This window comes from Suncus etruscus, chromosome 15, assembly GCF_024139225.1.
Source record: "Suncus etruscus isolate mSunEtr1 chromosome 15, mSunEtr1.pri.cur, whole genome shotgun sequence".
Taxonomy (NCBI): domain Eukaryota; kingdom Metazoa; phylum Chordata; class Mammalia; order Eulipotyphla; family Soricidae; genus Suncus; species Suncus etruscus.
Genome location: NC_064862.1, coordinates 89,787,627 through 89,815,058, shown reverse-complemented (window position 1 = coordinate 89,815,058; position 27,432 = coordinate 89,787,627). Strand labels below are relative to the sequence as shown.

General features: G+C 56.3%; 1 protein-coding gene across 1 annotated transcript; it reads left to right on the top strand.

Annotated features, from left to right (window-relative positions):
- On the top strand, nt 1-24,430 carry DNMT1 (DNA methyltransferase 1). The gene is made up of 41 exons (XM_049788342.1): nt 1-210; nt 5,955-5,991; nt 6,439-6,546; nt 6,792-6,978; nt 8,349-8,427; nt 10,823-10,895; nt 11,756-11,790; nt 12,102-12,180; nt 12,857-12,936; nt 14,180-14,263; nt 14,556-14,631; nt 14,824-14,858; nt 14,991-15,063; nt 15,161-15,195; nt 15,330-15,375; nt 15,468-15,548; nt 15,633-15,739; nt 16,077-16,195; nt 16,273-16,365; nt 16,597-16,748; nt 17,059-17,246; nt 17,426-17,609; nt 18,157-18,254; nt 18,350-18,494; nt 18,736-18,851; nt 19,078-19,282; nt 19,367-19,494; nt 19,911-20,084; nt 20,398-20,619; nt 20,810-21,002; nt 21,248-21,332; nt 21,428-21,565; nt 21,665-21,947; nt 22,037-22,178; nt 22,384-22,550; nt 22,646-22,823; nt 22,923-23,118; nt 23,206-23,372; nt 23,576-23,692; nt 23,935-24,025; nt 24,141-24,430. Exons 1-41 carry the CDS (start codon nt 131-133, stop codon nt 24,170-24,172), a joined length of 4,908 nt encoding a protein of 1,635 aa, XP_049644299.1. The 5' UTR covers nt 1-130; the 3' UTR covers nt 24,173-24,430.
- Nucleotides 24,431-27,432: the final 3,002 nt, after the last annotated feature.

The following is a 27,432-nucleotide window of genomic DNA, read 5'->3' as shown; positions in this document are numbered from 1 at the left end:
CCCTCCCCGCTGGTTTCCGCGCGAAAAAGCCAAGCCGGGGCCCGGGCTGTGCAGCTGCCGCCGCCACCATCACATCATCATCACCATCCCCGTCGCTGTCCTCCATCGCCGCCGCCCATACCGCACCGCGATGCCCGCCCGCACCGCCCCGGCCCGAGTGCCCACGCCGGCCTCCCGGGCCGTGTCTCTCCCCGACGATGTGCGCAGGCGGTAGGTGCCCCTTTGCTTATGTGTTTTGCAGATCTGAAATGTGCAGTTTTGGGGGTGACGCGCCGCTGGGGGAAAAGCTGTCCCCGTTGTCGGTGGCCGCGGCGTGGGGGGTGGCGGCCGCCATGAGGGCCGCGCGTGGCCCCGACTGAGTGACAGGCGCGCGCGCATGCGCAGAAGGCCACTTCCGGGCGCGCGCCCCGGGCGCTCGTTTGGCGCCAAAAAGGGACCCAGAGTGGCTCCTGCTTAGGGCCTCCGGGGCTCACAGCTCCAGGGGTTATGTGGAGCGGGGGTTTGGGGGTGTCCTGTGGGGGAGGGCACTCCGTGGCACCGAACCCCGTCCTTAGCCGCCGCAGGAAGTGGGCAGCCTCAAGGCCTGGGACACCCCCAGGTTCCCCCCTTGCAGCTGCGGCCACTCTGGCCTCCACTTCCGGTGCCCGCCCTGCTGCAGGGTTGCTGGCCCATGGGGGGTCCTTGATGGGTTCTTTGATTCGTTTTGTTTTGTTTTTTTTAGGGGGTGAGGTTGTCTTGTCCTGTCACCCCACTCTAACGCTGTGACCTCACTCCCGCCTTGTTGTGGCGCCCCCCCCCCAAAGGTGCCCCCCCACTGTTTTGTTTTTTTTCCCCTTCCCCATCTCGCTGTCATTCACTGTTGCCCCTCTTCCATGGTGGCCTCCCAAGAAGGACGTTGCAACCGATTGGTCTGCTCAGGTTTGCAAGTCCCCTTTTTTTTTTTTTAATTTTTTTGTGGGGTACGGGGTCCCCTCCATCCTCTGATGCTTTTGGGGAGAAAGGCGCGTTTTCTTGCAGAGAGGTGCCACTGAGAGGCGACCCCTGGCCAGGGAACTCTGGGTGAAGGCGGGGACTATCGGTTCGGGCCTATGGGCAGCAGTGCCAGGGGAGACGGTTGCATTTTTAATCCAAGGTGCATATGTGGATTATGGGGTGGCGATTGCTGATAAGGGAGACCCGGCACAGAGCAATGCTGTTGGTGACAGGGCCCTGTGACCCCTTAGTTGTTGTGTTCCAAAGGCTATCGGTTCCTCGCTTACAGAAATATATCTGCCATTCCCCCGTTTTTTGCAAACCTGCACCCCATGATTGCCCCATGATTGCCATGCAGGTAGGCCTAAGGCTTAAATCCTTTCACTGGCCTGACATACCTGATGCTTCCGATTGGGGTTCAGGAGGGAGGCGAGCAATGAGATCATTTGTGGTTGGAGTGTGGGAACAAAGCCCGCTTTTTGCTCTCCCTAGGACCACACCCAGTGGCACTCAGGGGTTCCTCTTGGCTCTGCACTAGAAATTACTTCTGACAGGATCGGGGGACTCTGGGATGCCGAGAATATCAAACCCGGGTTGGCTATGTGCAAAGCAAACCCTACCTGCTGTGTTATCACTCTGGACCTGAAACCACTTTTTTTTTTTTTTTTTTTTTTTTTTTTTGGTTTTTGGGCCACACCCTGTGACGCTCAGGGGTTACTCCTGGCTATGCGCTCAGAAGTTGCTCCTGGCTTCTTGGGGGACCATATGGGACGCCGGGGGATCGAACCGCGGTCCGTCCTAGGCTAGCGCAGGCAAAGCAGGCACCTTACCTCCAGCGCCACCGCCCAGCCCCTGAAACCACTTTTTAATCTTTGTTTTGTTTTTGTTTTTGGGTCACATCTGGCAGCGCTCAGTGGTTACTCCTGGCTCTATGCTCAGAAATTGCTCCAGGCAGGCTCAGGGGACCATATGGGATGCTGGGATTCGAACCACCGACCTTCTGCATGCAAGGCAAATAATGCCTTACCTTCATGCTATCTCTCCGGCCCCACTTTTTAATCTTGTGCTGTTTGGGGAATGGTACCCAGGGGCTTCAGACCACCCTTGATCCCCAAAAATCACTTCTTGACCCACAGATGAGATGGCTTGAATGTCTTGCTGAAGAACTTAACCATAACCAGGACTTCAAAGGGACCATACTTGAGGATTCATTCATTATAAAACTTACCAGGGCCCAGCCACCTACCCTCGTATGAGATATTTTCCCTGGTGCCCCTCTTTTGCCTTTGAGAAATTCTTCCCAGCGCCCCTTTCTCCTGTATGATGTTGGTTAGCTTTGGCTTTTGGTTTGGTTTGGGGGCTGCACATGGTGGGTGCTCAGGGCTTCTTCCTTGCTCTGTGCTCAGGGGTCACTCCTGGCTGCCTCCTGGGTCTCTACTTAGCGTTGTAAGGGATCTTACCTGGGCCGATTGCCTGAAGGCAAACTTGGTTGGAGGTTCTATCTAGGTTCTCACAGGACTTTATCAGCTGTAGCCAGTGCTAATTGCGTGGAAAAGCCTTTGTCTCCTTTGTAATCCTCCAGGCTCCTGAGTGCAGTGAGGGATTCCCGCCCCCATCTGCTCTCTTTGCCGGGACTTTGGCTGGCACAGTGCTCCGTTGCCAGTAAGCTGAGCGGGCTGGGTGTGGACTGGGCCAGGGCAAGTGTTTGATTTGGCAGAACTTAGAATGTTCTTAGATTCCGCTGTTTTCTAGGCTCCCGAGCACTGTGGATCTGGAACTTTCCGTGCCTGCTTTAGTCCTCACATTGTCAACAAGTCTCTTGATTTCCCCCACACACACTTGAAATAATTATTCATTTTAAAATTACCATTAGTTTGTTTGCTTGTTTTTTTGGGCCACACTTGGCGGCACTCAGGTTAGCTCTGGGATGACTCCTGGTTTCTAGTTGGTGCCAGGGGGGTGGGGGTGGACGGGACCATATGTGGTGCCAATCCCAGCCCAGAAAGGTGATAATCTTTCCTTTTTTTTTTTTTTTTAATCTATTTTTTTTCTTTACTGTGAAGCTGCTGTCTGTTTAAAGCCGCTGCCTAAGTGTAAGCTCAACTTGGATCCAGTGTTCACATCACTGACATACAGACCCACCCATAGGCTAGGATTCCCCCAACCCTCGTCCCTGCCTGTCCATGCCAGCCCCTTCACATCCATTCTCTCTCTCTTTTTTTTTTTTTTTTTTTGGTTTTTGGGTCACACCCGGCAGCACTCAGGAGTTACTCCTGGCTCTATGCTCAGAAATCGCCCCTGGCAGGCACGGGGGGACCATATGGGATGCCGGATTCGAACCACTGTCTTTCTGCATGAATGGCAAACGCCTTACCTCCATGCTATCTCTCTGGTCCCTACATCCATTCTCAGGCCCCGAGACAGATGGAGCAGCCCCAGGAAGGCAGGGGGTACATACCCCACCTACCCCTTCCCCAGGCTGCCTTTAGTCACTGTGCTTGAAGACGGTCCCTTGTGAATTGGCCATCAAGGCCCTAGAACTGGCCTTCCTCATTGGACTGGAGAGACTTGCCCCATTGGCTTTTGTTGGGGCAATAGCTTGGCTTCTGGTTTCCTGGTACTAGATGGAAACAGCTTTCAAAGTTTTCTTTTTATTGTTGGCTTTTATTTTGTTTTGGCCCACATGCAGTTCTCCAGGCTGACTCCCAGCTCTGCACTCAGGGATCACTCCAGCGAGTTGCAGGGGATGGAATGTCTATAGGATGCTGGGGATCAAACCCAAATTAGCTGTGTCCTGGTCTTCAGGGCGTGTGTATGGCAGTGCTGTACAATGAGTTGGGAAGTACCAATAGCAAGCACTAGACCACAGGGGAGTGATTGGCCTCTGGCCTCTCCTGGCTTCCTGCAGAATGATCCTGGGGTCCCTCCTTTTGGGCATGTGAGGAAAGGGCAGACCTCTAATCCTATTTTAGGGGTGATGTGTCCCTCCCCAGCTTGCTCCTCCCACCCCAACCTCTGATCTCTTCACCCTAAGTCTACAGCTTTGTGGGAGCCAGTGACAGTTAACAGTCACAGGTGCTTCAATCACAGCCAATATTTTCAGCTCTCTCTTCTTTTTTGATTTTTGGGCCACACCCAGTGACACTCAGGGGTTATTCCTGGCTATGCACTCAAAAATCGCTCCTGGCTTGGGGGACCATATGGGACGTTGGGTGATCGAACCGAACCCTGGTCCATCCTAGGTCAGCCACGTGCAAGGTAAACCGCCCTACCGTTGCGCCACTGCTCTGGCCCCTATTTTCAGCTTGTCTTAAGTCTCAACAGCTTGAGGGAAGAAGGTCCGTCCACTCCCAGTGCCTCCTGGGTCCGAATTAGGCTCGTATGTCTCATCCCTGTCCTGTAGCCAGGCACAGTGCTTGGTTCCTCCTTGTCCCTGTCCCTAGGCCGGTCACCCCCTGCAACCCGCCGAGGTCCTGGCCACCATCCGTTGCCATCACCAGAGGTTGTTTGGCCTCTCCCCTCTGGACCTGCTTCCTTCCCCTCCCCGTAGCCCCGCCCCACCTATACTCAACCAAGTCCCCTCTACCTCTCAGTGCCCCTGGTCTCCACTGGGTGCCTCAGATTTGCTTTGTCTCTGCCGTGGTGACAGGAAGTGGCCGGTGTGGCGGCTGCAGCTTTATACTGGCCTGGAGCCTGCCCTTAACCCCTGGGAGGGCCTTGGTGCTCAGCGGCCACTGCTCCAGAGGCCTTGTTGAAGACCCAACAGTTGCTAGGGACTGGGGTTCCTTCTGGCCTTCCAGGGAGTGAGCATTTGGAAAGACTTGAGGGTCATCACGGCTCAGGCCGAGGCCAGGCCACATACAAGGTCCTGCCCATCCCAGACCTGGCGATTCTACCTGCCTCCTGGACAGGCCAGAGCAGGGAGGCGGGGAGGATACTTTGTTCCTGCCTTGGGGTGCTAGGGGTGGACCCACTCAGCTCAGGCCACTCCTCTGCCCTCAGACACTTGCCCAGCTGGTTAGACCTGCCCCCCCTTCCTCTGAGAGGCACCCTGGTACTAGGCTGGGACCAGCCTCTCACTGCCTCCCTCTGTCTCCTGCCCATTCCCTGGCGACCCCTGTCTGGTTTTATTGTTTTGTTTTGCTTTTTTGGGGATCACACCCACCAGCACTCAGGGATTCCTGCTGGCTCTATGCTCAGAAATCACAGGCTCGGGGAGCATATGGGATGCCAGGATTCGAACCACCATTCTTGTGCATGCAAGGCAAATGCCTTACCTCCATGCTATCTCTCCGTCCCACTTTAATCTTGTGCTGTTTGGGGAATGGTACCCCCGGGGCTTCATTCATACAGACCACCCTTGACCCTCCAAAATCACTTCTCCATGCTATCTCTTCGTGCCCCCCCAATCTGTTTTTTAATCCAAAGAGATGTTCATCTATACATGGGCTGTGGGGGACTGCGTGTTCAGTCGGCTGCTGGATTTTCAGGAAGTGGCTAACTCAGTTTTCCCGCCAAACCTAGGGCCGGGTCTGCACCGCTGGGCGCCAACTTCCAGCTCCACTTGCTTTGTCTGCCCGGCACGAGGGCACCCCCTGCTGCCCGCTCTGGTTCCCACTTTGCAGCCGTCGTTCCCCAGCTGGCCCTGCTGTGGCCTCTGGGGCCTGACCTGGTGCTCCCTGGCGCTCCCGGCACAGGACAGGTCCCTGGCAGAAGGACCCCCTGCTGTCACCTGCTTCCTGTTCTCCATTCGGTCCTAGACTAAAAGTAGCTCTTTTGGGGGGGGGAACCTTTATCCCTGGGCCCCGCCCTCCCGCAGACAGGGCTGGTGACTCACCGCCTAGACACGACCTCGTGGGCTCTGCGTCTTGGGTTTGTGTGTGTATGATCGATTGCGTGGCTCAATTCATCAGCCCCAAGTGTTTCTGGGCAAACTGGGAGCACTGCTTTAACGGGCCTCTCTCCCCCCCTTCCTTCCCCAGGCTCAAAGATTTGGAACGAAATAGCTTGACCGAAAAGGTAAATCCTTCCTTATTATTATTATTTTTGTGGTTTTTGGGCCACACCCAGCAGCACTCAGGGTTATTCCTGGCTCGCTCTGTGATCAGAAATCACTCCTGGCAGCTGGGATGTTAGGGATCGAACCTGGGTCTGTCCCAGATCAACCAAACAGTCCGAGTTGGCACGCCCCGTACTGTCAGGGGTATTCCTGTGCTCTGTGCTGGAGGTGTGGTGGCGGTGTTACTCCTGGGGGGGTGGGTGGCCAGAAATGGGATGGGGCCAGATATGGGGAACAAGCCCTGTGTGTGCTCAGCTGTGACAGCACAGGAGTATCCCCGTATCTTTGAGAAATGTCTCAGCCCCATTCTCAAGCCATCAGTCTATTGGCATTGCTTGCTCTGCTCCTGAATTCTGAGCTCAGGTGCGTGGGGCCTTCGAATCAACCAGGCCCTGCCTTTCCCGTAGGAATGTGTGAAAGAGAAACTCAAGCTCCTGCATGAATTTCTACAAACAGAAGTCAAGAATCAGTTATGTGACTTGGAGACCAAGTTACAGAAGGACGAATTATCCGAGGTAAGTGGGGGCCTTGGAGGTTTCCTGTTGCTTAGATGGGGAGGGGGTTTCTCCCCTAAGTGACCGGGGAGGCCAGGCCGAGGTCACGCCCCCGCACCCCCCACCTCCCACACCGCCCCCACGCTTCCTGCCCCTGTCCTGGGGGAGCGTGAGAGGGAGACATGATTTTGTGATTCCTGACTGATAATCTCTGCTGGCCGCGGGTTTCCACTCACTGCACCTTAAATTATCCTTTCCCGCCGTAGGAGGGCTACCTGGCTAAAGTCAAATCCCTTTTAAATAAAGATTTGTCTTTGGAGAACGGCGCCTGCACGTTCAGTCGGGAAGTGAACGGGAGCCATCCCCGCGGGGAGGAGCGGACAGCGGCCATGGCCGAACCCTTCAAATCGCCCCGGTCTGCGCGGAGAGGCAGGGCCGACAGAGACAACAAGGGTAAGGCCGTGGCCTGGCCTGGAGGGAGGCGCCTGGTGCCCAACCGTGCGATGGGGTGTCCCAGTTTGTCTCTTTGTGTTTGTCCGTGCCTCATGGCCCTGGGACATACCCCGGTTCCTTCCCTCAAAGGCTGTATGGGACCCTCCTTCCTGCCTGTCCCTGAGACTGAAGACAGACCCGGGTCCTGGCTAAGCAACAGGGCTCCCCACCACCCAGGGCGAATGCCTGTGATGGGGTATTTTTGGGTCATGCCTGGTGTGGTGCTTGGGATAAAGTTATGCCAGGGATCGAACCCTGGGCCACTCGCTTGCAAAGCTTGTCTCCACCAGTGGAGCACTCGCTGTCTGACCACCCCCTTTTTGTTTTTTTAGAGGGGGTAGGGGATGTTATACTTTTTTTGTTTTTGCTTTTGGGGTTTATCTGGCTCTACTCTGGGATTATCCCATGACGGACCCTCCTGCACTATCTTTCTGGCATCTCTTACGGAATTTTTTTTTCTTTTTTGGTTTTTGGGTCCCACCCAGCAGCACTCGTGTTCCTCCTGGCTCTATGCTCAGAAATCGCTCCTGGCAGACTAGATGGGGGACTAGATGGGATGCCAGTATTCAAACCACTGTCCTTCTGCATGAAAGGCAAAATGCCTTATCTCCATGCTATCTCTCCTCCCCATCTTATGGAATTTTCTTGGGCTACATTCGGCTCACCTGATTTTACGCTCAGGAATCACTCCTGGAAGTGCATGGAGGTGCCATATGGGATGCCAGGGATCGAATTTGGTTGGCTGCATGCAAGGCAAGCGCCCTGCTGTGGTGCTTGTCACACTGTCTTATTTTGGGTTTTTGTTTTGTTTTGTTTTTGTTTTTGTTTCTGGGTCATACCCAGGAGCACTCATTTTCCTTCTGGCTGCGCTCAGAAATTGGTCCTAGCAGGCTCAGGGGACCATATGGGATGCTGGGGATTGAACCCAGGTCCATCTTGGGTCAGCAGCATGCAAGGCAAATACCCTAATGCTGTGTTATCACTTCGATTCCCAGCCCCGTTTTGGGTTTTTTATTTTTTATTTTTTTCAAATTGAGACTGGGACAGGAGCTCAACTTTTTATCTTTATTTGGGGTGGGGTGGTTTTTGGTAACACCCATTGGGGCTCAGGGGTTATTCCTGGCTCTGTGCTCATAGATCACTCCTTGTGGTGCTTAGGGGACCCATATAGGATGCTAGAGATGGAACGGGGGTCGACTTTGTGGAAAGCCAGCACCCTCCCCACTGTCTTATCACTCCGACCCTCAGCTCTTCAACTGTGGATGCTGTGAAGTGGGGGTATCGGTTTCCTTGTTGTTCTTACTCATGAGGGCGCCTTCCTTCCTTTGCAGCAGCTGAGGTGTCACCGACGCCCCGGGTTACACGGCAGAGCAGCAGGCAGACCACAATCACGGCTCACTTCCCAAGGGGGTCAGTATGTAGCCGGGGCCGAGCAGGCAGGGTGGGTACCTGTTGGGCCTCCCCAAAGCCTGTCAGCCCTGAACAGGCTCTTCTGTGTTCAGAAACGACCCTGCCAAGGCGTTTCTGGTTTTGCGGTGGGTGCCATAGAACAGTGGGATAGGCGCCTGTCTTGCAATGAGCTGGGCTTAATCCTCAGCATCCTCTGGGGTCAGTCCCCTGAGCCCTGCCAGGAATAGTTTCTGAATGCAGCATCAGGAGTTACCCCAGAGCATCATTGGGTATAGCCCAAAAGGCAAATGAAGAGAAACTTCTTTTTTGGGGGAGGGCTGTGTGTTTGTGGGCACTGAGAGTTAGTATAGCCAGTAAGACATTTGGCCTTGGGGCTGGAGCGATAGTACAGCGGTATGGCATTTGCTTTGCACGTGGCTGACCCAGGATGGACCTCATGTCGATCCCTAGCATCCTATATTTGTCCCCTAAGCCAGGAGGGATTTCTGAGCACATAACCAGGAATAACCCCTAAGTGTCATTGGGTGTGGCCCAAAAACAAAAACAAAAAAGACACTTGGCCTTGCGCACAGCCACCTGGGTTTAATCCCAGGCATCAAGGAGGGTCCCGTGAGCCCAAAGGTACGTGGGAACCATCTGCGGTGCTGGGGACAGAACCCTGGTATTGGCTACATGTACAGCGAGGGCCTTACCTGCTCTCGTGGCTCCCAAGAGAAACCAATGGGAAGGATCTTTTTCGGGAGGTACCCCTGGTTCCCTACCTGTCATTGCTCAGGGCTTAGACCTGGTTGTGTACTACTGGGGACAGTAACAGTTTATTCTCAAGGCAGGTGTCTAGACCCCTCTATCTCATTAGCTCCTGTATAAAGTATTTTTATTAACTGATTAATTAATTAATCTTTTGGCTCAGATCCAACAGTGGGCACGGCTCACTCCTGGCTCTGCACTGAGAAATTTACTCCAGCCCATGAAGTGTTTTTTCTTTTTTTGTTGTTTGTTTTGGGTCACACCTGGTGGCACTTGGGTTACACCTGATTCTGTGCTCTAAAATTACTCCGGTGGGGGCCAGAGTGGTAACACAAGTGGTAGGGCGTTTGCTTTGCATGTGGCCGACCCAGGATAGACCTGGGTTTGATCCCTGGCATCCCATATGGTTCCCTGAGCCTGCAGGAAACGATTTCTAAGCACAGTTCTAGGAGTAACTCCTGAGTGCCACTGGGAGTAGCCTAACCACCCTTCCCAAAATTAAAAAAAAAACTACTGCTAGGTTCAGGGGCCCTATGGGATGCCGGGGATCAAACACGGCTCAGTCATGTACAAGACCAACGCCCTCCCTGTTGTACTGTTGCTCCAGCCCCTGATTTTATTTATTTTATTTTATTTTTATCTTCTTTATTTTTTGGTTTTGGGTCACACCAGCAGTGTTCAGGGGCTACTCCTGGCTTTATGCTCAGAAATTGCTCCTGGCAGGCTCGGGGGACCATATGGGATGCCAGAGTTTGAACCACTGTTCTTCTGCATGCAAGGCACACGCTCTATCTCCATGCCATCTCTCTGGCCCCAGCCCCTGATTTTTATTTTGGATTTTGAGTCACACCTGGTGACACTCTGTGGCACTCTCCTGGCTCTGTGCTCAGAATCGATCCTGTCAGGCACAGGTGACTATATGGAATTCCAGGATTCCATCCACTGTCTGTCCTGGATTGGCTGTGTGCAAGGCAAATGCCCTATCACTGGGCTATTTCTCCAGCCCCTGAAAATCAGTCTTAAAGAAAACATTAAGAGCAACATCTTTATTCCAACTCTGCTATAATTACTAACATTGACCAGTGGTCCCATCAGTAAAAATGACTAGAATTTCGCCCTTGGATCTTCCAAAATAGAGCCCCTGTGCTGTGGCCGCCATTGGGACACCACGGGGCCCAACCCTGTAGGACCCCAGAATTGCTGATCGGACCAGCATGGCACTGCTGGGCCTGAACACAGCAGGGGTAGCCTCATCTCTCCCAAAAACCACAAAAGTGGGACTGGAGCAAGAATGTAATAGGATGCTTGCCTGGCACAAGGCTGACCTGAGGTCAGTCCCCATACCCCACAAGGTTCCCCAAGCACTCCAGGAGTGACCCAAATACAGAGCCGGGTGTAACCCTTGAGCAACTCTGAGTGTGGCCCCACAGAACAAGAGCCGTGCTTGCTGAGCAGACCAGGAGCCATGTCCTGTCTGGACCAGGCTGCCCTGACCTTCGCAGTGGGTGGTCACTGCTAGAGCCTCGTCTTCCCGGGGCACTTGGGGTATTGAGTTGTGGTTGGGAGGTCCATTCTGTGTTGGGGGATGCAGGTAGGGAGACAGAGGCTGGGGTCACGCTCTAACAGTTGCTTTTGTGCTGTGTGCCAGCCCGGCCAAGCGGAAGCCTGATGGGGAGCCCTCCAGAGAGATTGTAGAAGATTCTGGAGATGACAAAGACCAGGTAGGGGCCAGTCTTGCTCCCAGCAGGGACCTTGAGCCACGGGATCAAGGTGTAGACAGCTGAGGCTCACCAGGCTACTCCAATGTGGACAGGAGTATTATCCATTGCCCCCCAAGATTCCTGGGGCTGCTTTGATATAGCAAAATCTGTGGTGACTGATGCCACGTAGGAGAGCAGGACTGGGTGAGCAGGGCCTGGCCAATACCCCCGCCCCCTAATAAAAAACCAAAAATACAGCCTTTTTTTTTTGAGCAGCATTTAGGCTGACTCTTGTCTCAACACTCCAGATCACTTCTGGCAGGCTCGGGACTCCATGAGAAGCTGAGGATTGAACCTGGGTCAGCTTCCCTGTTGTGCTATCACTTGAGCCCCTCCAACTCCCCCCAGATTTATTTTTGAGGGTAATTAATATTTGTGTATCTCTTTTTGGCCTTGGCCTTGGGACCACATCCGCAGTGCCCATGCTCCACTCCAGGGTTACTCCTGGCTCAGTGCTCAGGCATCATTTTTGGCGGTGCTCTCGCAGGCCCAAAGTTTTTTTTTTTTTTTTTTTTTTTTTTTTTGGTTTTTGGGCCACACCTGGCAGTGCTCAGGGGTTACTCCTGGCTGCCTGCTCAGAAATAGCTCCTGGCAGGCACGGGGGACCATATGGGACACCGGGATTTGAACCAACCACCTTTGATCCTGGATCGGCTGCTTGCAAGGCAAACACCGCTATGCTATCTCTCCGGGCCCAGGCCCAAAGTTTTTACACTCCCCATCTCTATCCAGTATTTCAGGTTTCTTGCCCTAGGAATTATTGCTTTGTCTCTTGCTCTCGGTCTGGACCTTTAGAAACGAGTCTATCTCTCTTTCTGCAGGAGGAAAAGAGGCGGCGAGTTGTCATCCGTGAACCGTAAGGTCCATTTTCTATCAGCCCATTTTGTCCTTCATGTCTGCTGTGCCCCAGGAAAATGCTCCCTGGACACTTTTAGTCAGCAGTGGGGGGGGGAATGAGGCAGCATATGCAAAGTCTGGGTTGGGGGGGTCCCACGTTGATACCCCCTCATGGTGCCCACGGGCTCTGGACTCGCCCCTGGCAGCTGTTTGGGGAACCAGATCCCCCACTCAGGGTTCATTCTCCCCAAAAATGGCCTCTATCAAGGGTGGTGAGGACCTCGGGGAGGGGGCGGTCCTCCATCTCACAGCACCCTGGTCTCTTGGCAGAGTTGCAGGCCCTTCCTCTGGGAGAACTGCACGGGTCCCCATAGAAGTGGAGGTGGAGGACGGCACTCCTGTGGAGAGGGTAAAGTGGGCTGGGGGGGGGGGGTAGAAGGATCCTTTTCATGCCTTTACTTTGGCTCACTTGGCTTGCTGTGAGTCTGGGTGTTACCCAGGGGTGTGTATTGGGGACGGACACATCTGGACTTCTGCATGGGGGCACCAGCCTGTGGCCTCACGCAGGAGAGACATGAAGTTCTTTTGGCTTTTCAGCCACACTTAGTGTGCTCAGGTTCATTCCTGGCAGGGCTCATAGTGGTTGTCAGGATTGAACCTGGTTCTACTGTCCTGGTTTTTCTGAGTCACACCCGGCAGCTTTCAGGGGTTACTTCTGGCTCTGCACTCAGAAATCACTCCTGGCAGGCTCTGGGGACCATATGGGATGCCAGGATTCGAACCACCGTCCTTCTGCATGCAAAGCAAATGCCCTACCTTCATGCTACCTCTCCAGGCCCCCAACACCGGAGAATTTTGATTCTGTTTGTGTTGGTGTTTGGGCCAAACCCTGCAGTGCTCAGGGTTTTATTCTGGCTCTGTGCTCCAGAGGCAATCCTGGCCTGCTCAGGGGACCCTGTGGGATGTTGGGGCTGAACCCCGGCTTGACTGTGCTTTTGCTCTGGCCCCATGGGAATTGGAGGCAGTTCTCCCGATGTTGAGACAGTTGGAGCAACCTGGGTATTTCCTCTGGAACTTTCTAACAGGCAGCGTCCAGGCTTGCAGGGAGGACACTTACTTCCCCCTCTCCAGAAGAAAGGACCCTCCGAAGTCAGTCCCGTACAGCGTAAGTAGATGCTGCTGTAGCTTCTTGTTTTCTCTTGCTAGACTTGCTGCCTGAAGGAAGTAGGGGGGTGGGGGACCTCCATATACCTTGAGGATGGAGGGGGACTGCTGTTACCCCTACCCCCAATTTCCTCCCTAACTCAACTGGATGGTGAGACCCTCCCACAGCTGGGATGGGCCAGAGCAGTGGCACAAGCAGTTGGGTGTCTGCCTTGCACACTCTACTCCTGGCTTTGGCGACCTTATGGGATGCCAGGGGATGGAACCAAGGTCCATCCTAGATTAATTTCTTTTTTTGTTGTTGTTTTGGGGTCACACCCCGAGGTGCTCAGGTTACTCCTGGCTCTGTACCCAGGCTCTGCTCCTGGCAGGCATGGGGAACCATGTGGGATGCTGGGATTCCAACTATCGTCCATCCTGGATCTGCTGCTTGCAAGGCAAACGCTTTACTGCTGTGCTATCTCTCTGGCCAGGCCAGGAGTAATTTCTGAAATACATTTTTTTTTTATTTTTTGGATTTTTGGGTCACATCTGACCGCGCTCAAGGGTTACTCCTGGCTTTACGCTCAGAAATCCCTCCTGGCAGGCTCAGGGGACCATATGGGATGCTGGGATTCGAACCACTGTCCTTCTGCATGAAAGGCAAATGCCTTACCTCCATGCTATCTCTCCGGCCCCACCAGGAGTAATTTCTGAGCGAATAGCCAGGAGTAACCCCTGAGCATCACTGGGTGTGGCCCGAAAACTCAAAAAAAAAAGTGGCCTGGGGGAAGTGAGAGGGAAGATGCAGCAGGAGAGATCAGAGACACAAGTAGGATGCAGAGAGGCTGCTTAGCTTAGAGGCCATGTGAGGAATATGCACATGGCGGTTAGGGCCTTGTAATAAAGCAGGATTTCTCCTGCACTTCATCTGACTGCCTGTGGATCATTTCCTCATTCGTTATCCTGAACCCACAGACCTGCTGGCCAAAGGGGCTGCAGGCAAAGGGCCTGGTCGAGAAAGGCCTCACCATCCATCCTCCATCCAAAGGAAGCCTCTCTGCATCCCACCTGTGTCTCTGATCTCTTCTTGCTGCATCTTTCCTCTCCCCCCTCCTGCCAGGCCACTCTTAATTCCCAAACATAGACCCCTCCCAGCTGTGGGAGGGTCTCACCATCCTGGTGAGTTGGGCAGGAATTGGGGGAGGGGTAACAGACTGCAGTGTGGTTGTCGGTCCCACTCCAATGGTGCGACTGCTTTCCAGGTGTGGTCACACACAGTTCTCCCATGACAGGGCTGTGCTGGAGCTCCAGGCTGTGGTCGTGGGCCTGGACACAGCCCTGGCAGCGTAGGGCAGGATGGGAAGCTCACCGGACTCCCGCACTGATTGGTTAAATCCCCAGGATGGACAGGGGTTGGGCAGGACTTGGGGACCCTGTGACAGGCAGGGCATGATAGCAGCTGGGGGACCCCAGTGTGACCTTTCTTGCCCCTGTCTCATGCTCCAACCCATGTTCTGTTCTGGGGAGACCCCATGGTGGTTATTCCCCTGGCCCTCCAGATGACAAGTGCCATTGTCTGTGGGGCCTGAAGAGGGGACAGTCTGTGGCGAGTGTTCAGCTGGGTTTCTGCTCTTCCAGGACCCCCTTGCCGCGAGCGCCAGAGGCGGATGTCACCAAGGGCTCCAGTGGCAATGCTGAAACTCCAGACGAGACAGTAATGACACTTTCTCCCCCCATGTCCGCTTATGCTCTCCCTCATGGTGCCCAGCTCCATGATGTGTTGGGGAACTGGGGTGGGGCAGGAGGTTTCTGTTTTGCTGCGCCCCGGCCACAGCCCCCCAGCACTGCATCCTTAATCCTCCCAGCAATCCTTTTCAGCAACTGACTTTGCCTCTCTTCCCTCCAGGATGAAGGGAGACCCCGAAGTCAGCCCAGAGATTAGTAAGTGACTAAGACGGGACTGGGCCTCTGTCTAGTTTGTGGGGTGCTGGAGCGGTGGGCAGGTCTTGCTCTCGAAGTCTGGCTTAATCCCAGGGGCATGCGAACCCCAATGATGGTGTGTACCCCCATCAGCGCGGCTGAGCAGAGACCGAAAGAAGAGCTGGAAGAAGTGCAGGTTTCCCAGGAGCGAGACAACGAAGAAAACGTAGGTTGTGAGCCAGGCGGGCACGGTTATGGGCCCGAGGGCCTGGCTGCAAAACCCAGAAACCTCCTAAGCCTTCCTCCCTGTTCTCCGCATCTAGGAAGAAAAGCGGCGCAGAATGGCCTTCAAAGAACCGTAAGGGCCCAGCTTCCCTGGGCCTGTGGGTGGGGCGCCCATTCAGCAGCGGGCACGAGGCCTCTCTGGTGGTTTCTAGCATGTTCTGGAATGTCGGAGAGCAAAATAACAGCCCTTGCTGTACTTGTTCTCAGGTTGGAGAGGAAGGTGGTCCGGTCCAAAGGGCTCATGGCTGCCAAGGTACAGAGACCCTCCCTCCTCAGGGAAGGAGAGAGGGAAGGCTGGGCGGAGAGGAATTGGGGGTGCTGATGCCTCTCCTCGCCCCACTCCAGAACGACCCTCTGCGGTGCATCCATTGCGGACAGTACCTGGATGATCCTAATCTCAAGTATGAGCAGCACATGCCGGACGCGGTGAGTCTTCCAGCTGCCCTCCCTGAACCCCTGCCTCCCCACCTCTGCTGACCCCGACCCCTTGACCCCCTCATTTTCCCCCAGCTGGATGAGCCGCAGCTGCTGACCAATGAAGTCTTGTCCATCTTCGGCAGCGAGTCGGGCTTCGGCAGCTACGAGGACACGCCCCAGCACAAGCTGACCTGCTTCAGGTGGGGGGCACCTCTTCCTGGGCACCCTGCCCCAGAACACGACACCACCACTAGGGGCCTGAGGGAAACTCAGGGAAGCCACAGACGCAGGCTGTGGTGTGACAACTAGGCGGGTGCTAGGAAGCCCCCCCCCCCCCCCCAACCCCCATGCAGAGAAGCCCAGGAACGCTCATATCATGGAAGGGAAGAGGGTGAACCGCATCTTGCTGAGCCAGGACAGACAGAAGAAGACTGGTTGAGTCAGTGAGAGTGCAGCTAACAGACAGATGGACAGGGGTGGAGTCCATACTTCCCGGAGCTGACAGACAGACTGAATGACTGCTTCCTGTCCTCACAGCGTGTTCTGTAAACGAGGCCACTTGTGCCCCATCGACACGGGCCTCATCGAGAAGAATGTGGAACTCTACTTCTCTGGCTCAGCCAAGCCCATCTACGATGACGACCCATCCCCAGAGGGTGAGCACACCAGACAGACCTTCCTCAGGGAGCCTGGCTCAGCAGCAGCTTGACTTAACCCGCTCACTTCCACCTAGGTGGCGTCAACGGCAGGAACCTGGGCCCCATCAACGAGTGGTGGGTCACGGGCTTCGATGGCGGCGAGAAGGCCCTCATGGGCTTCAGTACCTGTGAGTGATTCTGCCCAGGTTGGGTCGGGTCTGTCTGTCTGTCCATCCCTACTGGGATGAGCTTCTTGTTGGTGCCCTCAAACTTCCTTCTTTCCCGGGAGACCCAGAGTGGAGCATGCTCGGGGCTCGGTCTTGCCGGTCCTTGTTCCCTGCCAACCCCACTGCCTGGGGACTCCTGGGCTGGCCCGGCAGGTTCTGGAAACTGCTGAAGGCACGTGCGTGTCCCTGTAGCCTATGCAGAATACATCCTGATGGAGCCCAGTCCCGACTACGCGCCCGTGTTCAACCTGATGGAGGAGAAGATCTATATCAGCAAGATCGTCGTGGAGTTCCTGCAGGGCCACTCAGAGGCTGCCTACGAGGACCTCATTAACAAGATTGAGGTGAGGGGCCAGAGCAGTGGTGCAGAGGTAGGGTGTTTGCCTTGTAGGCGGCTGACCTAGGACGGACCGTGGTTCGATCCCCTGGCGTCTCATACGGTCCCCAAGCCAAGAGCGATTATTGAGTGCATAGCCAGGAGTAACCCCTGAGTGTCACCGAGTGTGGCCCAAAAACCAAAATCAAAACAAAACAAAACAAAACAAAACCATAAGATCGAGGTGAGGCTGCCCGGTCTCTGGCTCCCACTTTGCCGCAGCGTCCCGGGCATTATGCCTGTCCTGCCTGGTCCTAGTCATCTTCCTCTCTCCCCAGACCACAGTGCCCCCATCCAAACTCGGCCTGAACCGCTTCACCGAGGACTCCCTGCTGCGCCATGCGCAGTTCGTGGTGGAGCAGGTGGAGAGCTACGACGCGGCTGGGGACAGCGATGAGCTGCCCATCTTCCTCACGCCCTGCATGCGCGACCTCATCAAGCTGGCTGGGGTCACTCTGGGAAAGAGGTGACGCTGCCTTCTCCTGCCACCCCCTCCAACTCTTCCCTTCTTTTCTCTGAGCCTCCTCCTCTCCCCGCTCTAAGCAGTCTCCACTCCTCTGTCCCTCCAACCCTCTCTGTCGTCCTCCCCTTCCACCTCCAGCCGTCTTCCCTGCCCCCTCTAACCGTCCTCCCCGGTCCCTGCAGGCGCACCGAAAGGCGTCGCGTCAACAGACAGGCCAAGGAGAAGGCCAAGGCTCCAGATAAGGTCACAACTACCAGGCTAGTCTGCAAGATCTTTGACACTGTGTTTGCCGAGCAAATCGATAAGGCCGAGAAGCAGGAGGACAAAGAGAACATGTTCAAGCGCCGGCGCTGTGGTGTCTGCGAGGTAGGACAGGCCACAGTCACACGGGACACCGGGATGGGGCATTCTTGCTATGTCCCCACATCCTGTGTGCTCGCCCTGGAATGCCGTTTTGCTGCTGTTCATCTGGCTATGCTTAGGTGGTACGAGCCTCGCTCCTAGGGTTCCCAGGAGCCAGGCGGGAACCCCTGAGCATTGTCAGGTGTGGCTGGTCGCTGAGTCAACAAAATCGGGCCCTAGTGATAGAACAGTGGGACGGCGCTTGGCTTGCCTGCAGCTGACTCTGGTTTGATCCCAGCACCATCAGGAATGACCCCTGAGCATTGCCGGGTGTGACCTAAACACACACAAAAAAGAAGAAATAAAGTGTGGGGCCAGAGCAATAGTAAAGCAGGAACTTGGGGTTTGCCTGGCCTATGGAGCTGCCCTGGGTTCCATCCCCATAACCCCAGGGGGTATGGGCCCTGCCAGCAGGGATCCCTGAGCACTGCCAGCCGAGATCCCAAACACAAAGACAGCTGTCCCGAAAGCGGGCCCAGCCTGACTGACTCTTCTCCCTGCCCGCCCGCAGGTTTGCCACCAGCCCGAGTGCGGCCAGTGTAAGGCCTGTAAGGACATGGTGAAGTTCGGAGGCCAGGGCCGCAGCAAGCAGGCCTGCCTGGAGAGAAGGTGGGGACAGCCTCAGCCCCGCCCCTTGGCATCCTGGCCACGCCCCTTTCCGCCCCCTTGCCCATAGCCCAGATTCACACGCTGCACCTCCCCAGGTGCCCGAACCTGGCCATGAAGGAGGCGGAGGAGGATGATGAGGTGGATGACATCCCCGAGGTGCCATCGCCCAAGAAAATGAATCAGGGCAAGAAGAAGAAGCTGAACAAGAACCGCATCTCCTGGATCGGGGACGCCATCAAGGTCACTCCTTGCAGCGCACCCCAGAGGGACCAGAGAGGGGCCACAGATGGTCTTTCAGTCTCCCCCACTGCCTGCATGGTCCTCGGCTACAGCTGGGGGAGAGCCAGGCCCAGTGTGGGAGGACTTGCTTAGGGCAGCCTGGAGGCCTCAGCAAAAGGCAGAGACACTGTTAGGTGGGCAGAGCGGGGGCTTGTCCAGCCTTGTGGCTGTGGCCCCCCTGCCGTGACGCTCTTGTCCCCAGACTGACGGCAAGAAGATCTACTACAGGAAGGTGTGCGTGGACTCGGAGACCCTGGAGGTGGGCGACTGCGTTTCCGTGTCCGCTGAAGACTCGTCCAAGCCCCCCTACTATGCCAGGTCTGGCCCCCTCCTGTGCTTGCCTGGCTTGCATGGAGGTCCTCATGCCCTGTCCTGGAAGCTTCTCTTCCTGGGTGGGCCTGGAGCCATAGTTCAGCAGGGAGGGGGTTTACCCGGCTTTCACCCCAGCACCCGCAAGGTCCCCCAAGCACCGCTAGGCGTGATCCCTGAGCACTACCCAGAGTGACTCTCTCCCAAACCAACCAGCCCAACTGGGTCTCTGCAGGATCACAGCACTGTGGGAGGACGCTAGCAGTGGTCAGATGTTCCATGCGCACTGGTTCTGCATGGGCAAAAACACCGTCCTAGGGGCTACCACGGACACCCAGGAGCTCTTCGTGGTGGATGAGTGCGAGGACATGCAGCTGTCTTACATCAACAAAAAAGTGACCGTCCTCTACAAGGGTCCGTCTGCCAACTGGGCCATGGAGGTGAGCCACTTCTCCATCCCTCCCCACCCTGCCTCCTAAGCCCCCCCCAACACAGCTCCATCGTCTCCTTGTCCCCCCCTGTAGGGCGGAATGGAGCCTGAGCCTGTCGTCACGGATAAGAAGACCTTCTTCTACCAGCTGTGGTACGACCAGGACTATGCCCGCTTCGAGTCCCCGCCACAGATCAAGCCCGCGGAGGGCACCGAGTACAAGTGAGCAGGGATTTCTGAGCCCCCAGGAGCTCATCTCTGGCCCAGGCTCTGCTGTTTCTGCCCTGGTGGCTGTGGGGTGGCATCGAGATGGTCCCCTTGGGCAGGAGAGCTTAGGACAGCAGGGGTGGGGGTGGGTGTTGGCCTTGCTGGGGCCGACCCATGTTTGATCCCCACACCCCTTAGAGTAGGTCCCTTGAGCCTGTCAGGAATGATCCCTGAGCACTGCCGGGTGTGGCCCAAAACAAACAAAAAATCCTATTCCTTATTGGGGCTGGGCTGACAAAACTCAACTCTGCACCCTATGCTGCCTCACCCGCTGCCCCTGGGCCGAGTGGGGCCTCTCCTGGCCTTTGTCCCTATGGAGACCTGTTGAGGACTCCAAGGCCACACTACTCAGGGTCCCGTCTGCACCCTAGGTTCTGCACAAGCTGCGCCCGGCTGGCAGAGATGCGGCAGAATGAGATCCCACGGGTGCTGGGGCAGCTGGAGGACCAGGACGGGCGTGTGCTCTACAGCGGGGCCACCAAGAATGGGATCCAGTACCGAGTGGGTGACTGCGTTTACCTGCCCCCCGAGGCCTTCACCTTCAAGTGAGCCCCGCACCTCAGCCTCTCCTTCATCTCTGGGACTCAGAGCCCAGCCTGGCACGGGAGTGGGGTGGTGGGGACAGCAGGGAAGGTGGGCAGAGGTGACTCTGGTGTCCCCTTTACTTCTGCACCTGGAGTGTGAACCCCTGGATGATGGCCTGTTTTGGGGTTTATTAGTCGCCCTGGAGCCCGTGACTTTCACCTGAGCTTCAGAGCTCTTGAATCAGAAGTGATGGCAGCTCTGGGCCTCCCACACCCCTGCGGGGCTTGGGCTGGGCCCCCTTCCATGATGGCCACTTGGGATGGTGTCTCTCAGCATCAAGCTGTCAAGCCCGGTGAAGCGGCCACGGAAGGAGCCGGTGGATGAGGAACTGTATCCAGAGCACTACCGGAAGTCCTCGGACTACATCAAGGGCAGCAACGTGGATGCGCCTGAGCCCTACCGCATCGGCCGCATCAAGGAGATTTTCTGTGCCAAGAAGAGCAGCGGCAAAGCCAACGAGGCTGACATCAAGCTCCGTGTTCACAAGTTCTACAGGTGTGGGAGATGGGGGGAGGCCCAGGGCTCCCAGTTTTCCCTCTCTGAGGCCCTGCCAGTTTTCAGGCTTTTTCTTCTGATTCGGGGCCTAGACCATGGCTCCTTTCTGGGACTGTGGGTGGGACTTAGCAGTGCCTTCCCGAACGGGGTCAAGTGTCCCCTTCCAAGTCTGACCTCTCCTGGCCCACAGGCCTGAAAACACGCACAAGTCCATGCCGGCCAGTTACCATGCGGACATCAACTTGCTGTACTGGAGCGACGAGGAGGCCGTGGTAGACTTTGCCGCTGTGCAAGGCCGCTGCACTGTCGAGTACGGCGAGGACCTGTCTGAATGCCCACAGGACTTCTCAGCTCGTGGCCCTGACCGCTTCTACTTCCTTGAGGTGAGGGAGCTTGTCAGCTGGCCCCCTCCTGGTCAAGTAGGGGGCAGAGGTGTTCACACTTGTGGGTGAATGTGGGGGATCCTGCCCAGCTTCCCTGTGGCCTCCAGGGCTTTTCTGTCTCCGATGTTTGGGGCGCGCTGGCATGAAATAACTCAGTGGTCCTAGGTTGGGTTGGCCCTGCGTGGACGTTGTGTCCGCCCACCCCTGTGTCAGTAAATGAGATCGTCCTGCCCTCTTCACCTCAGGCCTACAACGCCAAGAGCAAGAGCTTTGAGGACCCCCCGAACCATGCGCGCAGCCCCGGGAATAAAGGCAAAGGGAAGGGCAAAGGTAGGTTCGAGGCCGCCTTTCCTATTCCCCTCTCTGACTTGGGGTGTCACGCGCACACGCGACTGACCGCGCCTGGCTGGACTGTCTCTCCCCAGGGAAGGGCAAGGGCAAAGCCCAAGCCCCACCGAGTGAGCAGCACAGGGAGTCTGAAGCCACCATTCCACTGCCTAAGCTGCGGACCTTGGACGTATTCTCGGGCTGCGGGGGCCTGTCCGAGGGCTTCCACCAGGCAGGTGCGTGTCCCAGGCCCACATCCTCCCCACACACCGCTGCCTGCCCTGTGCTTGTTGACCCATCATGGGATGTGCCCCTGTCCCCCCTCCCTCCTACAGGCGTCTCGGAGACGCTGTGGGCCATCGAGATGTGGGAGCCCGCTGCCCAAGCCTTCCGGCTCAACAACCCAGATACCACGGTCTTCACCGAGGACTGCAACAAGCTGTTGAAGCAGGTTATGTTGGGGGACACCGTCAACGCACTGGGGCAGGTGCTGCCGCAGAAGGGCGACGTGGAACTGCTGTGCGGGGGGCCGCCCTGCCAGGGCTTCAGCGGCATGAACCGCTTCAACTCACGAACCTACTCCAAGTTCAAGAACTCCCTGGTGGCCACCTTCCTCAGGTGCTGCCTCTGGGGAGGGCCTGGGACTCCCCCCACCTGCCCATCTAGCCCCCTGGACCCCACAGCTGAGCCCCTTGTCTCCCCCATAGCTACTGCGACTACTACCGGCCTCGCTACTTCCTCCTAGAGAACGTGCGCAACTTCGTGTCCTTCAAACGCTCCATGGTCCTGAAGCTCACGCTCCGCTGCCTCGTGCGCATGGGCTACCAGTGCACTTTCGGGGTGCTGCAGGTGCGACTGGGGGTGCCTGGGAGCATCCTCCTCCACGGGCCAGAGGCAGCGTCCCTCAGGATCTGAGCTGCCCTCCCCCCTGTTCCATAGACTCACTAGGAAGGCGGTCGTGTGTGAAAGGGCCTCCCCAGGGCAGCAGAGACAGGGCCGGTGCGGGGCTGGCTGCGGTGGTCGGCGGCCCATCAGTGTGCTTGTCTGCCCACAGGCTGGCCAGTACGGCGTGGCCCAGACGCGCCGCCGGGCCATCATCCTGGCAGCCGCCCCCGGCGAGAAGCTGCCCCTTTTCCCCGAGCCCCTTCATGTGTTCGCACCTCGAGCCTGCCAACTGAGCGTCGTGGTGGACGACAAGAAGTTCGTCAGCAACATCACCAGGTCCGGGCCCTCCTGGGGGAGAGTGCAGGCCACCCTGTGTGCATCTGCCCTGCAGTGTCCCCGGAGGCTCACCTGCCTGCCGGGCTCTGTTGCAGGCTGAGCTCGGGCCCTTTCCGGACCATCACAGTGCGCGACACCATGTCCGACCTCCCCGAGATCCGGAATGGAGCATCGGCCCTAGAGATCATGTACAACGGGGAGCCCCAGTCCTGGCTCCAGAGGCAGCTGCGGGGTTCCCAGTACCAGCCCATTCTCAGGGACCACATCTGCAAGGTGCGGCCTGCCCGGTGTTCCTGGCGTTGGGGACACTGCTGGGGGACCCCTTCCCCCCAACCCTGGGCTCGCTGATGCTCAGCCTGGTTCTTCCCTCAGGACATGAGTGCCCTGGTGGCCGCCCGCATGCGGCACATCCCCCTGGCGCCAGGCTCCGACTGGCGCGACTTGCCCAACATCGAGGTGCGCCTGTCAGACGGCACCATGGCCCGCAAGCTGCGTTACAACTTCCACGACCGCAAGAACGGCTACAGCAGCACCGGGGCACGGCGGGGCGTCTGCTCATGCTGTGAAGGTGGGGATGGCGGCCTGGGAGCAGGTGGAACTGGCCAGGGGTAGGGGGAGTCGGGTGCCCTGCAGTTTCTGAGATCCACTTTTGCAGCAGGTAAAGCCTGTGATGCTGCAGCCCGGCAGTTCAACACGCTCATCCCCTGGTGCCTGCCGCACACGGGCAACAGGCACAACCACTGGGCCGGACTGTACGGGCGCCTGGAATGGGACGGCTTCTTTAGCACTACTGTCACCAACCCTGAACCCATGGGCAAGCAGGTAGGTGGCCCTATGGGGGGGCCAGGTGGATCTATGGCCACGCCCGTGTGAGGCCACGCCCAAGAGCAAGCCTCAATGTCACACCCACCACACCATGTGGCTCCTCCCACCATGCCCATTCCTCCTGCCCTTGCTGCATGCTCCACCCACATCGTTGCCTGGCCCTGCCCCTCACCGCCAGTCCTGCGCCTGTCCCCCAACAGGGCCGTGTGCTGCACCCCGAGCAGCACCGTGTGGTGAGTGTGCGGGAGTGCGCCCGCTCCCAGGGCTTCCCCGACTCCTACCGGCTCTTTGGCAACATCCTGGACAAGCACCGGCAGGTGAGGATTGAGGATGGGGGTGGATCAGGCCACGGGGTGGGGGTGGGGGGACCTGTCCCCCCAGAGCCCTGGACTGGTCTCAGTCAAGTGTCCCACAGATTGGGGTTCCATTGTACCTACCTCCTATCGCCTGTCCCAGGCCTGCTGGCTGCAATCCGCCTCCCTCTCGCTCTATGGGTGAGGACAGCATGGTGGTCTGTGGGTGGCAGTGGGTGCTGAGCCCTGCACCCCCTATTCTGCAGGTCGGCAACGCTGTGCCCCCGCCCCTGGCCAAGGCCATTGGCTTGGAGATCAAGCGCTGTTTGCTGGCCAAAGCGCAGGAGAGCACCTCAGGTATGCTTGGGTGTGGGGCGGGCTAAACAGCCAATTCAGGGTGCAGTCACACCTTGGGGGACTCATACACACCACCTGCAAACCGGTGACGATGCTGTGTCTCCATTGTCTCCAGTTAAAAGCGAGGAGAAGCCTCACAAGGACTAGTGTGATCCTCCCCTCCAGTCCCGTCGCCCCCGCTCCAGGCACAGGGACCCCGAGAGCTGTGGTGTGGTGTTGCCCATGAGCTTGTCTGCAGGTCCTGCGTGTCCAGCACTGCCGCCAGCCTTGCCCCAGCTGTGTCGGTCTTCAAGGTTTTTTTATCCTGCAGTTTATCAAAAGCACCACCGTCTGCGTGGCCCTTAATTAAGACTTTATGTAGTTTTTATATGTTGTAATATTTCTTCAAATAAATCTCTCCTTAAAGCGCCATGCGGGTGACTGCATGATTGTTGGGAGTAGGAGGCTGGGCAGGGCACTGTCTGCGCCCTGTTGTGCTTTGGGCCTGGGCTGTATCCCCACCCCTTCCTGCTGAGGACAGGAGCAGAACACAGCGGAGTAACTGCAGGAAAGTGTCCCAGAGGAACTGGACTGTTTTCGTGGGCCTCACCTGTGCAGGAACCTCTTCGATCTGGGCCAAGGTTACCCCTCAAGATCTCCAAGACAGCAGCCCCCGCCCAGGCCTTCAAACCAACCTTCCAACTTTGCTTAAGCATCCGCAAAGCACTGATATTTCAGGGGCCCAGTTCAAACCTGGGGATACAAATATGAGAGAAACCACTTGATCCCCGGCATGCCATTTGGTTCACCCAAGCCCGCCAGAAGTCAGCCCTGAGCAGTGCTCGGTATGGCCCCAAAACAAAGATGAGAAAACCTGGGTTTCTTTGGGTAGGGACTGACTTTTCCAGGTAAGCAGACTGCCACCTGCTCCCCATTCCCTGAAGGGACCCTGGCAAAATGAAGGTGACCCTGGGCCTTGCCCAGCCCCCCAGCTTTATGTAGGACAGGCTTTGGTGAGTCTCCAGGAGAATAAGTAGGTTTCTTGGGTGTGCTCAGCAGTACTGCAGCTTGTCCAGCCTTTTCCAACCAGGGGCAAGTTCTCCACATTCTTCTGGGCTAAATGCAGCTCTGGGGTGACCCCTGGTTTGCTCAGGGCACTCAATATGCCACTTGATATGATTGGGCTTTAGTGGGTCATTTTGCAAGCTTGGCATCTTTATTCATGTTTTTGTTTTACTTGAAGCACCATGAATTACAATAGAGGTCATGACAGTGGGGTTTCAGGCCTCCAAGGAAACACTAAAAATTTGCTTTAACATATTTATCGGGCTGGAGAGATAGCACAGCCATAGGGCATTTTGCATTGCACACAGCCAACCCATCTAGAACAGATAGTGGTTTGAATCCCTGCATCCCATATGGTCCCCTGTGCCTACAAGGAGTGATTTCTGAACACAGAGCCAGGAGTAATCCCTGAGAGCCACTGGGTGTGACCCAAAAGCAAAAATATTTATCAGCAGCTGGAAAGGACAGCAGATAAGGCATTTGCCTTGCATGCAGCTGACACTGGCACCCTACATGGTCCCCTAAGCCCACCAGGAGTAACCTTGAGCATGACTAGTTGTGGTCCCAGATCCAAAAAAAGTCAAGGAGACGGGCCAGATAGTACAGCAGACAGGAACTTGTACCCAGTTGACAAGTTTGATCCCACAGCACCACCAAGAGTTAGTCTGAGTCCAGAGCCCAGAGTAAGGCTTGAGCACAGCCAGAAGGGACCAAAGAGCATATACCCCAAACTAACAAGAAAACATACAAGGGGGGCCGGAGCCATAGTGCAGGCACTTGCCTTGCATGCAGCGGAACAATATGGTTCCCTGAGTACCCCCAGAAGTGATTCCTGAATGCACAGCCAGGCATGACCTCTGAGCACTGTCGGATGTGACCAACCCCCCAAAAATTACAAACAAAAATAAATGGGAGTTAGGTAATGAGATAATATAGTGGATACATACACATAGCATGTACTCAACCTAGTTTTTTTTTCCCCCTTTTTGGGTCACACCCGGTGGCACTCGGGTTACTCCTGTCTCTGTGCTCAGAAATTGCTCCTGGCAGACACGGGGGACCATATGGGATGCCGGGATTTAAACCACTGTTGGTCGGCTGCTTGCAAGGCAAATGCCGAACCACTGTGCTATCTCTCTGGACCCCCAGCCTAGCTTTTTTTTTTTTTTGGGGGGGGGAGGACACACTGCATGGTGCTCAGGGGTTACCCCTTGGCTCTGTGCTCATAAGTCGCTCCTGGCAGGCTTGGGGGACCATATGGGATGCCAGGGAGAGAACCAAGGTCCGTCCTGAATCAGCTGTGTGCAAGGCAAAACGCCCTACCGCTGTGCTATCTCTCTGGCCCCTCCCCAGCCAAGCTTTAATACTACACATTGCAGAGTACCCCAAGGACGGTGGGAGTGACGCCTAGACATGGCTCAATGTGGCCCCAAACTTCTTTACCCCCCCAAAATAGTCTTCAGGCTACAGAGACTTAAAATCCATCTGCATGTGGGAGCCCTGGGTTCAGCTCTTAGATGACCCTTTAGTGGCTTGTCTCCCTCAGCAGTTCTGCCCTAATCCCTGCTTGGTCGGGGTTTATGTCCTTTTTCTGATAAACCATCTCGAGGTGTCTGTCATGCTGACCTGCTGACAACTGGTTAAGGAGAGGATTGAATGATTCAGACCAACCCACCATGGCCCTGCTCCCCGAAAGTGCTCTCCCAGAGATCTCTCTGTCTCCTTGCTGTCCACAGTTTGGCAGCCACGAATGTAGGGTCCCGTGTCTTTAAAAACACGGGGATGGGGTGGGGGGGGTGGAGAGATAGCCTTAGACGCAGAAGGACGGTGGTTCGAATCCCAGCATCCCATATGGTCCCCCGAGCTTGCCGGGGGCGATTTCTAAGCATAGAGCCAGGAGTAACCCTGAGCGCTGCCGGGTGTAACCCCAAAAAAACAAAATAAAAAAACACAGATGGGGGACTGGAATGATAGTACAGGGGGTAGGATGTTTGCCTTGCACACGGCCTACCTGGAATCGATCCCTGGCATCCCATATGGTCCCCTGAGCCTGCCAGGAACACAGCCAGGGATAACTGAGAGCCTCTAGGTGTGGCCTCCAAAAAACAAAAACAAAACAGAATGGGGGGGTCCAGAGTGATAGGACAGCAGATAAGATGCTTTCCTTGCACATGGCTAATCCTGGTTCTAACCCTGGCATCTCACAGAGTCCCAAGTCTATCAGGAGTAAGCCTAAGCAAGGAGTTAAAAAAAAATATCAGGAGAGGTGCTAGAGTGATAGTACAGCAGGCAGGGTTCTTGCCTTGGCAGACAGCCAACAGATCTAGGTTCAATCCCAGCATTTATGAGGCTTACCAGGAGTG